Source organism: Triturus cristatus, chromosome 4_2 (genome assembly GCF_964204655.1).
Source record: "Triturus cristatus chromosome 4_2, aTriCri1.1, whole genome shotgun sequence".
NCBI lineage: Eukaryota > Metazoa > Chordata > Amphibia > Caudata > Salamandridae > Triturus > Triturus cristatus.
The window spans coordinates 418,551,529-418,564,162 of record NC_140586.1 but is presented as its reverse complement, the minus strand read 5'-3'; the positions used below and the strand labels follow the sequence as shown (position 1 = coordinate 418,564,162).

The following is a 12,634-nucleotide window of genomic DNA, read 5'->3' as shown; positions in this document are numbered from 1 at the left end:
TCTGAAAGGCACAGCTAGGGCAGAGTTTGTAATATCGTGGCCTCTACCCTGAAAGGACAGTTGGGCTGAGACAGTCTGGATGACCAGTTTGGAAGAGAACCAATCACATGGCAGGAAGAAACAAGCGTGCGCGCCTCGCGCTTAAAGTTAAAAAAAAACAAGTTTGACAGGAGAGGATGAGGCAGCAGTGGGAGGGGAGAGAGGAGGGGGCCTGCGCCTGTTTCCCTTGCGGGAGTGAGCAGGAACCATCTGTTAATTACAAACAGATGGTTTGAAAGCTCGCTCCCGCAAGGGAATCGCCAAACGTGCACGCGTTGCCATTCAAAGCAATGCAATGCGTGCACGTTTTTGCCTGAAAAACTGAATCGATTTATTAAGGTCTCCTCCTATGCAGCGCATGCGCGCTGCGTAGGCGGGACCTACAAAAACCTGCGTAGGCGGGACCTAAAAAAACCTAAGAGATCAGCTAAAACAAAACAGCCATTGACAAAAGCCAATAGGTTAGTCTTTCATGTAGTGAACTGCTTTTAAAACCACAGAGTGAGCTAGAGAGAGTATAGCATAGCCAGCATCAGTGCAAGCTTCCCTCATAGGCACAGAACAGGTACCTTACGGATAGCGACCATTTATGAAGTTCAGATCCATAATGGCTAAGCAGGTTATTTCTTACTTTGCCCCTAGTCTATGAAACTCTCTATCCAAAGACATCAAATCTGTAGAGGACATCAGACTCATCATCGCTTGTAAAAAATTGGAAATTCACTTGTTCATAAAATCATTGCAGAAAGCTTAACCATAACTACCTTACCGCACAGCACTCTCTGCTCCTACATTATTCAGTTACTGCAAATATGTTTTATTTTTGGGAACATGTGAAGCAGTATGTTAACTTCCGGCTACAGTGAGCTCTAAATATACTTTAATAATTAAATGTGAAAAAGCCCTCGTTTTGCCCTCTGCCACTGTCACCAGCATAGATACTACTGACAAATGTTAAACAGTCCTTGTTTCTCCTAAGATATGTCTGCTATGGGGACGCTGACAATATGTTACCCTGTACCTATCATCTCCAATAAGAACAACAAGCCTTCCGATTCAAGGACTCAAACATATATTCTCAATCTCCAACTTTTCTAAATCAGAAGCTTCCCTGCAATATCTTTGCAATGGGTATAGCTGCTCAACTTAGCGATGTAACCACATTCACACAATCCTCATTGGCAACACCGCAGTCTTTCAAAAGCTTGATCCAGATACAAACACCAGCACAGCTACCTTTGAGTTCACAGCTCCCTTAGACGAGAAGGTCATGCCACTACAATGCATTCCAATGCTTGTATGGATAACCCATTTTCAGCATTATGTACTTTTACATTCTGCAGGCAAGAGGGAAGTATGTTCTGGGTGCAGTCATACAACCTCAACAACTCTTCAGCAGGAAATGGTGAATTAATCAGTTCAAGTTAATGATTTCATATGAACATGACTTTAGATAAATGACCGGAATGGGGTACATTCGCTGTGTAAAGTCTCTTTTCTATCTATCCTTTGGCTCCTGGATCCTTGTCTAAGGTATCAAACCACATTTGTACAAAACCAAGCCTCCGTTAACTTAAGAAGTTCATATATCTTGCTTACTCATGCCCTATTAGTGAGTGTTAATCAAACACCTTCTTCTGAGTCCCAAGTAATGGGTCTTTATATCAGATTTGAGGTAAACTCTACTATTCCTTCAAAGGCTAACATAATCAGCAGCTTTCTTGCCTTTGCTGTAAACAACCGACAAAATGCCGAGTACCGCAATCCAAAACATATTGCAATGGATAAAATCTATGGGACCCTGGTTGTGGAACATTTTTATAATATAGCACCCCTCTTAACTTCGCACTAAGCATCTTAAAAAATATACATACCATTTAACACCACTCTTGGGGAAACTATGACTCTTTAAGACAGCTAAATGCAATGTGCAATGGAGCATGCTATCAATAGCCTCAGGGTGGAAAAACATGTCTAATTATCAGAGGGCTTTAGGATTAATCTGATCACGTTGTTTTCTAAAATTATAGTTTCAAACATGACTTCAAGCAAATCAGGAGGGGTAATGGAAGAGAGGGAAAGTTGTAAGATACAGTCAACTTACTTAAACATAAGTGCTGAATATCAATGTGCAGCCTTTCAAACAAAGAGTTATGTTTTCTGTGCTTTCCATCAACCTAAAAAACAAAAATAATGCACAAAGGACGATTTAGTGCCTTTTGACTACAGCAAATGCATCGAAAAAGCTAGCAATTAAAGTAATAGCGAGAACGTGAGAATAAGCTATGCAATTTTTTGTGAGCTATGTATTGTAATAGCTAAAATTAAAAAATTAAGTATATACTTTCAAAATGGCTCAAAGAGTTAACACATGCTCTGCTCTGGACATCTGATCTGACCTTTAGGTGTCAAATTTGAAATAGAGGGAGAAGGAACTTAGCCAACCATATCACCCTATGAGCGTTGGTAATTTCAATGAACGAAAAAAGGTGTTTCTTTTATGGGACTCAACTGAACTTATGTTACAGTGTACTTAACTTCCATCGGACCTAAAAGGTATCTCACAGTAGGCCATTAGTAAACCATACATTAGTAAAGAAACAACAAACCTAGGCATCACACAGTTTAGGCAGATATCAATAATGATAAGATGATGCAACATCAGACAAAAAAAATCAAGTGAGACTTTGTGGTCTGTCTGCCACGTGGTGAAGGTGAAAACACAAAAATAGCAAACATAAAACTAATGGCTGCCAGTTTCTAATATCAAATAAGGCTAGCACCAAGGGTATCCTTGAAAACTGGTGTCCAATGTGGGCAAGTTTGGGGCCAAGAAGTATGTATTTTTAAGCAGTATTAAAGTAACAAGCATTTGCAATGCAATAGGTCTCGCATTAGGAAAGTTTGAGCTTTTTGTATTGTAAATTGACTAATTTTTTATTTATGTGTTGGTATTGAAAATATTGAAATTACTAGCTTTCTCATGTACAATGTCAATAGTTTTAACTGTTGCAAATGTGACACCTATAGCATTTGTAATGCAATATGTGTTGTATTTACGTGACTTAAATGTATTGATATTACAAATAACAATGGCTTTTAATTTTTGCAAATAATTAATACTTAAATAAAAGTTAATGTAAATTATAATGGCAATCGTTTAAACATTTGTTAATAACTCTTGTGAAGATTATGTTTAGTGTATTTAATTGCACCTAAAATCCAAGAACAGAAGTTAAATATTATCATTTTTTTTGTGCCATTTGTAATAAAGCCTAAATATTGAGAGAACATATTAGAGCCAGTTGTTGTTGAATGATTGTACAGATTGATACTGTGGTGGCGGTGAGTGATGTTGTGGTGGTGTCGAGTGATGCTGTGGCGTTAATTGATGCTGTGGTAGCGCATAGTGATGTAGTGGTGCCCTTGAGTGATGCTGTGGTGGTGCTAAGTGATGCTGTGGTGATGCGATAGATAGATAGAGTGCAATAGTCCGATAGATAAGATAGATAAGATAGATAAGATAGATAGATAGATAGTGTAATTATGTAGAATATAATTATGTGGCACTGAGTGGTTTTGTGTGGAGTGTATGTTGATTTTAGTGGCGTGTAATTATGTGGCATTGAGTGTTATTTTTAGTGTATCTTGCATTGTGTGCATTGTAATTAATTGGCACTGAGTGTTATTTGGAGTGCATGTGGCATTGAGTGTAGTGTAATTCTGTGGTGTGTAATTATGTGGCGCTGAGTGGTATTTGAAGTGTATGTGGCATTGAGCGCTGTGTAATTATGTGGTGTGTAACTATGTGGCACTGATTTGTTTTTGGAGTGTCTGTTGTATTGAGTGCATTGTAGTTATGTGGCATGTAATTATGTGGCTCTGAGTGGCATTCGGAGTGCCTTGCCTTGTATTTCTATGGTTCCTTAAACCCTTAGAGGCAATTCTTTTGTTTTAACTAAAAGGATGGTAGTTAAATGGTGTTTACGGCAGGATGGTCGTTAAATGGTGGCTACGGAGAAGCTTTGTGCTGAAAGGCAAAGAGAAAACGGGCATGAAAGTGAAAGCGAGGATGAAAATGGAATGAGTGTGGCAGGATGGTCGTTAAATGGTGGCTACGGAGAAGCTATGTGCTGAAAGGCAAAGAGAACACAGGCATGAAAGTGAAAGAGAGGATGAAAATGGAATGAGTGTGGCAGGATGTTAGTTAAATGGTGGTTACGGGGAAGCTGAGTGCTTAAAGGCAAAGAGAACATGGGCCAAAGCTGGAAGAAAACACGAGATGCGAGAGGCATGTGTGTGTGGCAAACACTGGTGGGGCTCAGAGCATTCTGTTGCTGCCTTGATGCCTGTGTGTGAGCAGTGGGGCTGTGTGTGTGTGAAGTGCCTAAAGTTGCAAGAAAACATATGGGGCCTCATGTAGGTAAATAAATTTTACCGGTTCTTAAATACCGAGCCGTACCGAATCGGTAAATTAGAATCGGTAAGTTACATGTAGGTAAAAATTCGGTAACAGTTACCGATTCGGTAACAGTCGGTAAATACGAATCGGAATTCACCGATTCGGTAAATACCGAGGTGATAATTACCGAATCGGAAAATACCGAGGTGGTATCTACCGAATCGGAAAATACCGAGGTGGTATCTACCGAATCGGAAAATACCGAATCGGTACGTACGGATTCGGTAAATAACATCACATGACTTGACGAAACAGCTAATCCTGTGCAACGACAGCCCACCCAACCAGGAACTGCCCACACCCAGGCAGGTGTACACAATTAGCCGAAGTGGCCACACCCAGGCAGGTGTACATAATTAGCCGACCCTGGAGAGGCTCGGAGTGCAGAGGAGAGGCAGGGAGCAGTTGCATGTGCGAGCGGGAAACGAACAGCATGTCCAGCCAGAGCACACAGAAAGACGGAGGGGAAAGGAGGAGGAAGCTCAAATTCAGCCCCAAGGAACTCCAGGTGCTGGTGGAGGAGGTGGTGAAGCAGCACCAGAAGCTGTTTGGGAGGCAATCCCTGCAAGTGCCTGAGGCCGAAAAGCGCAACATATGGCTGGCCATCCAGGCGCAGGTCAATGCTGTGGGAGTGACCCACAGGGAAATTGAGGTCCTCAAAAAGCGCTGGTATGACCTGAGGATTGTGACCAAGAGGAAGATGGGCGACATCCAGAAGGAGGCCAGCCAGACCGGAGGTGGAACCAACAGGGCACCTGCCCTCACCGAACTGGAGGAGCTGGTGGCGGCCACACTCGAGCAAGAGAGCGTCGTGGGTCTTGGGGACGCCGACAGCTCTGCCAGAGCCGCAACACACCAAGGTAAGACGAAAGCACAGCAATGTAGCCGCCCCTACCACTATCCCACATCCCCCATTGTGACACGAGAATCACACTGCAGTCCACACGTGTCAGTGCAGACAGGCAATGCATTCCGGGAGATGTAGTCAGGGCAACACTAACCATGACGTAAATGTCACAGGGCAACAAGGCATGTCACGCACTCGAGGCACAAGGAGACAGAGGACAGATTGGAATGTGAAATGATTTATTGTGACGCTTGCAATGCAGCCCTTCGGGGACACTGAGCCAATGTTGTTTCTCTGTCCACAGATGTGACATCATGCAGTACAGGGCATGCTGCAGGGGAGACGGCACACCGGCCACAAAAATCACCGCCAGCCAGCACGAGTGCAGACCAGGGAGCAGGCCCACTTGCAGCCGCACCACCTACGCAGCCAGCCTCGCCGCACACAGAGCCAGCATCACCTCACCGAGAGCCAGCATCACCACCACCAGAGCCAGCATCGCCACTCATGTTCGATTCACCGGCCACATCTCCGCTTGCAGGTGTGAGAATGAGGAGGCGTCCAGCAGCCAGGCTACGAGCCTTAGACACCTCGTCAGACGACAGCATGGGCCCAGAAGACCGCACCGGGCCCCAGGAAGGGAGCCATCCCACTGTGCCCCAAACCTCACAGGCAGCACAGACGGGAGCAAGAGGGCGCCGCAGGTCGCGTGTCCAGAGTCCACCAGCACCCACTGACGGCCATGGTGTCTTCTTGGGGCTCGAGGGCCAAATGTTGAAGCAACAGCGCCTGCAATCAAAGGCAGTAATGTCAGTCCAGAGGCACATGCGGGTGAGGAGGACAAGCTTAGTCAACATGGACACAAACATTGGCGGCATGGCTGCGGGCATTCGGGACATGTCCCAGTCAATCCAGCAGTTGTGCAGCAAATTAGATGCTGACATCGAAGCACGGCGCCGGGAACGCCAGAGAAGGGACACTACCAGCAGGGCACTCAACCGTCTGGCAACTGCGACTTCCCTACTTTGCCGGCGCTCTGTGACGATGCAGGAGGGCCTAACACAGTGCTGCAGCGACCTGTCACGGGGGATGGTGCAGGTGACAAGTGCACTAGGGGTGCTATTGACAAGTCAGGCGTCGACAACTGCTGCAGGGGATGCTGCGGAGAGCATCGACACCAGCAGCAGCATCACACCCCCCGTCCCAGAAGCACGCAGGAGCAGCAGGCGGCTTGGGGTTGGCTCTAGTGAGGATGCACAGGCCGTGCAATCCACCACTGCAGCGCGTATGCGCAAACATTGATGTGGCCCTGCTTATCCACTTGCCATTGGGTGACGTAACCCTGGACATACTCATTGTATAGATGGCATATTGCCAGATTGGCCTGTTCATGTGTTCATGGCGTGGTGCCACATTAAACTACGTCATGACTTCTCACGACTCGCTGTGTCCCCTCACTTACTCAGAAATAGTTGCATGTGATCTCTGCCCGTCTCTCTCTCCCATCGATTGCAGTTGGCACTCTAGCTGCGCTGCCCTCTGGCTGGCCTGACTCATCCTCGTTGTCCTCAAAATATGTTAGTTCCACATCTGTACCTTTTTTCGTGGCAAGGTTGTGCAGCATTGCACAAGTGGCAATTATCTTGCAGCAGGTGATGGGTTTGTACTGGCGTGCGCCTCCGCTCTTGTGGAGGCAGCGGAACCTGCTCTTCAGCAGTCCAAACGTGCGCTCCACCACATTGCGTGTAGATTTGTGGGCCACGTTGTATCGTCTCTCACTCTGGGTTGCTGGGTGTAGGTAGGGAGTGAGGATGAATGAACGGCATGCATATGCACTGTCGCCTGGATGAGTAAAAGGGAACCATCAGTTACATGCCTCTATACACTCTGATTTGCAGGTTTCAAGGGGCGTCACTGTTACTTACCCAGCAGGTATCCCTCTCCGAATTCTCCGGCTCTCAGTCGTGTGTAGATCCCACTATTCTGGAAGATGTAAGAGTCGTGGGTGCTCCCAGGAAACTTTGCAACAATATCTGTGATGATGTTCCCTGCATCACAGATCACCTGCACATTGATGGAGTGGGTGGACTTCCTGTTCCTGTAGATGTTCTCTGTGTCAGCTGGAGGACAGATTGGGATGTGTGTACCATCAATACAGCCGATGACATGGGGGAACTGTGCCATGTGATAAAAGTCTGTTTTTGTTTTCTGCAGTGCAGCCTGTGTGTTTGGGAAGCTGATGTAGTGGTGCATTCTCTGCATCATGGCATCCAGGAACTTCCTGAAGAAACGTGACAGGCAACTCTGGGATACCCCACCCACCGCAGCTATCACCACCTGATAACTGCCGGATGCCAACAGATGTAGGCTGCAGAGCACCTGCACATGTGGGGGTATGGCGTGCGCCCTTCTTATTGGCTGGTCCAGGAGTGGGTGAAGGTCCCTGATTAAGTCCATGATGGTTTCGGGGTGTAGCCTGTACCTCTCATGTATCTCTGCATCAGTCAGCTGGAATAGTGTGATGCGCTGTCTGTAGATTTGTTCCTCCCGTCGCCACACCCTCAGTCCTGCTGCCTGTAGACGTAGGCGCCTTGCAATGACGTACATGGCGGCCATGTTGTCCACGCTGTTGCATTTTGGGATTGCTTATGTGCATTGTTGATGGTTACCACCTGCTTTCCATCCGTGTTAATTACCGACTCTTATTTACCGATTTTCCTGGATTTCTTAATTACCGACTGCTCCTACATGTCATTTTAAATTTTTACCACTTCATATTTACCACTTCATATTTACCGATTCGTTAATAATGTATTCGGTAAATATGAATCGGTATTTTAGAATTCGGTAACTATGAATCGGTATTTACCGCCTCATATTTACCGAAAAGTGGTTTTTGGACTCCTACATCTCACTTGTCTGAATACCGGTCGGTAACGGCATATTTACCGAAAATCGGCCGTTACCGACCGGTATTTGGCTACCTACATGAGGCCCATGGTTATTTAAATCCTTAGAAGCAGAATTAATGGAGCTAATGTTATCGACCTTAGAAGGATGAAAAGGGAATGAGCGCGGCATATGTTAACTTTGTAAGCGCAGAAAGCGTGCAGGGCAAACTTATTATTTTGGTTGTTTGAGACTCAGATCTGGGCAAAGCTGCAAGAAAACACGGAGAGGGGAGGGCGGGGGAGAGATAGGCGAGAGGCATGTGTGTGTGGCAAACACTGGTGGGTCTCAGAGCGTTCTGTTGCTGCCTTGCCTTGTATTTCTATGGTTCCTTAAACCCTTAGAGGCAATTCTTTAATTTTAACTAAAAGGATGGTAGTTAAATGGTGTTTACGGCAGGATGGTCGTTAAATGATGGCTACGGATAAGCTGTGTGCTGAAAGGCAAAGAGAACACGGGCATGAAAGTGAAAGCGAGGATGAAAATGGAATGAGTGTGGCAGGATGGTCGTTAAATGGTGGCTACGGAGAAGCTGTGTTATGAAAGGCAAAGAGAACACGGGCATGAAAGTGAAAGCGAGGATGAAAATGGAATGAATGTGGCAGGATGTTAGTTAAATGGTGGTTACGGGGAAGCTGAGTGCTGAAAGGCAAAGAGAACATGGGCCAAAGCTGGAAGAAAACACGAGATGCGAGAGGCATGTGTGTGTGGCAAACACTGGTGGGGCTCAGAGCATTCTGTTGCTGCCTTGATGCCTGTGTGTGTGAGCAGTGGGGCTGTGTGTGTGAAGTGCCTAAAGTTGCAAGAAAACATATGGGTATTTAAATCCTTAGACGCAGAATTAATGGAGCTAATGTTATCGACCTTAGAAGGATGAAAAGGGAATGAGTGCGGCATATGTTAACTTTGTAAGCGCAGAAAGCGTGCAGGGCAAACTTATTATTTTGGTTGTTTGAGACTCAGATCTGGGCAAAGCTGCAAGAAAACACGGAGGGGGGAGGGCGGGCTGTGTGCTGAAAGGCAAAGAAAACACAGGCATGAAAGTGAAATCGATGGATGGCAATGCGTCCGTGAGACTAGCCCTGTGGTGGGGGAGGGACAGTTGTGAGAGGCGCAATGAGGAAACAATCTCTCGGCATGAGGGCGGGGGAGCGCATTCCAGGCGGGGGAGCGCATTCCAGGCGGGGGAGCGGACCCTTTGAAGTATGATGCCGAGGCTGTGGCTACACGTGCACGCGCCAGTGGGCTAAAGCGCTTCCCCAAACGGATTGCATGGCGGCACGATGCACGTGATTGTGCGCGTGCTTGCCATGCAATCCACTTTTGGGAGCACTTTGAAATGCCCCTCTTACTAGAGTCTCGCATAGCGATTGCGTAAACGCAATAGCTAGGCGAGACCTAATGAATGCGTCCTTCTGTAATGTAACGGGTGCTCGTGTAAAGCGCTCCAATACCTTTGGGCCGCGTTAGCGCTATCTAGTGCACTCAAAAAAAAAAAAAAATACACACTGTTTTTCTCCATGTGGCAAAGTGCACTCAGCACAAACATACATTACAGTCCAACTGGATACAAAAACTAGGAAAACGCTTGCTTGTGGGCTGTAATATTTACTAGAATTATCTTTATTCACTGTGTCTTGTCAATATATTACTGGAAAAGTATGAGAAGCTGCACGTGCTCTTCCTGGGCACAGTAAAAATGTTATTATTTTTTAAGTGTGCATTTGTCTTAATGATTAAAAAGAAATTCGTGTTTTCATGAATAAAATGATGCAACCAAAAAGAACTGGATAATGGATTTCCTGGACAAGTTTTTGAGCTGTGCATTTAGCTTTATGACCTAAGCCCTGTATTGCCTCAAAAAATAACCTGTTATTCATATAAAATAAATGCAAGATGATTTCGTTCAAATATTATTTTATATAAATTAATGCAGCACCTATCTAATTATTTTCTATTTAGAATAGTAAAATAATATTCTTCTGGACTGCCAAATTATAAAGCGCCGCCATATACCAAGTGTCCTCTCAGCGTTTAAATATTCAGTGTTAACACTATTGTTCTTAAATCCTGATCAGTGACCAGCAAGTTGGCAAAAGATCTCTGTACTAATCACTCAACTCCCCCTTAAATCCTGATCAGTGACCAGCAAGTTGGCAAAAGATCTCTGTACTAATCACTCAAACCCCCTTAAATCCTGATCAGTGACCAGCAAGTTGACAAAAGATCTCTGTAATAATCACTCAACCCCCCCTTAAATTCTGACCAGTGACCAGCAAGTTGGCAAAAGATCTCTGTACTAATCACTCAACCCCCCCTTAAATCCTGATCAGTGACCAGCAAGTTGGCAAAAGATCTCTGTACTAATCACTCAACCCCCCCTTAAATCCTGATCAATGACCAGCAAGTTGGCAAAAGAACTCTGTACTAATCACTCAACCCCCCTTAAATCCTGATCAGTGACTAGCAAGTTGGCAAAAGAACTCTGTACTAATCACTCAACCCCCCCTTAAATCCTGATCAGTGACCAGCAAGTTGGCAAAAGATCTCTGTACTAATCACTCAACCCCCCCCTTAAATCCTGATCAGTGACCAGCAAGTTGGCAAAAGATCTCTGTACTAATCAACCCCCTGTACTAGATTACTAAGAGTCAAGCGTTCGGAGTACAAGTTAGACACCGTGTCTGCCGCAAACACAGCAGCCCACTGAGCTTTCTAGCAGGAATGAAATCTGCGGCCTACTGGTTTCTGAACAACACGTGCATTAACCTCCCCAGCTGTCCTAGCAGCATGGAAATCTGCTGGTTTAAAGCCGCCTTCTGTGCATGCCCGAATGCGAGACGACTGACTGTTGTTACCATCCCACAAACAGCATAAACGCTTTTCAGGGATCCATTTCCAACTTGTCAATAACTTTCCATTACAACTCTCCCCCATTTGGAAGCCCAGAAGCTATAATAGTATAACAGTATTCTATATTACTCATTTCTGCATAAACTTCACTGTTTCGAAAAAAACACACGCATAAATGTAATTTTAAAAAAGAATCACTCTGGGCAGCGAGAGCCCCAGCATCGTAAAAACATCTAGTCATAAAGCGCTTTGAGACCATACAAATAATGTTAATTAGCAATTCAAAAGCAAATAAAATGGCTGATTATAAAAAAAAAAATGCACACAATGCATGTATTGTGATGGTTCAATAATGCCCTTTCGAGTGTCTGGTGATAGTTAAACCCACTTGTATGGGTTATTATCGTGCCAGCAGAAACACGACATGACGTCATTGGGCCAAAATACGCAGCTGCTTGCTGCTAACCAATTACATACTGAATGGCTGGATATTTCGGTCCCACGAGGTACGTAGTTTAAAACTATAACAATCATAGGGATTCATTAGAGAGAAGAGTAGAATACGCCATGAACGTGAAATGAGCACTAGACACCGGGTAAGGGTCTTATGGTCCAACAATAGCATCTCGGGGTGGCCTTCGGCGGCCTCGTGTTATAGCTCCATGTCACCAGAACATTCGGTCCCATAATAAAGAGCTGTCTGTTCTGTACCGGCTCTCTCTTTACCCATCACCGCAAGCCCTTTGTGCTACTAGAGGCGCCTATTCTCGACTGAACTCGGGCAGGGACGGCTATGGGTGCCATAATATAGCGCCTACGTGGTCAAGGCACTTGAGCATAAATTGCAAGTTCGCGCCCAAGAACCTTGAAGATGTCTGCTTCATAAAATGAGATAGAAAAATCTCAGATTTATTCTCGAGTTTCCTAAATCTTGCTTTTCGCTGTTTCTTTAAAGAAATATGTTCACAGCGTGTTATATAGTTGTTTCCTCACAGTAACGGATAAGAACGGCGCATGTGTGTGAACACCTGGGACAGCCTTACGTGGCAATACGTGTATGTTTTATGTGCTGGAAAATGGCCATGCGTGTTTTAATTGTGGTATTAGATTAGTATGAAATACCTCCTTCAAATGAAAACCACAAAATCAGTCGAATATTGAGCGTTTCTTCGGGTAACCAAAACACTCAACAGAACAACAAATAACACGTTTGAGAAGTGAAATAAGTTCACAAAATGGAAACATAAAAATACAGAAAATGTATAGGGAGGGGTGTTTTCGCCTTTGGTTTGTGGATGGCAATGCGTCCGTGAGACTATCCCTGTGGTGGGGAGGGACAGTTGTGAGAGGCGCCATGAGGAAACAATCTCTCGGCATGCTGTGGCGGGGGCGGGGGGAGCGCATTCCAGGCAGGGAAGCGACCCTTTGAAGTATGGTGCCGAGGCTGTGGCTACACGTGCCAGTGGGCTGAAACGCTTACCCAA

At 45.2% G+C, this 12,634-nt stretch overlaps 1 protein-coding gene across 1 annotated transcript in view; it reads right to left on the bottom strand.

Moving 5' to 3' along the window:
• TRMT13 (tRNA methyltransferase 13) overlaps positions 1-12,634 on the bottom strand; it is a 101,914-nt gene that overhangs the window by 43,601 nt on the left and 45,679 nt on the right. Inside the window, exon 8 of the mRNA XM_085601888.1 lies at positions 2,144-2,216. Coding sequence (XP_085458014.1) covers positions 2,144-2,216 — 73 coding nt within the window. The remainder of the gene's footprint in view (positions 1-2,143; positions 2,217-12,634) is intronic.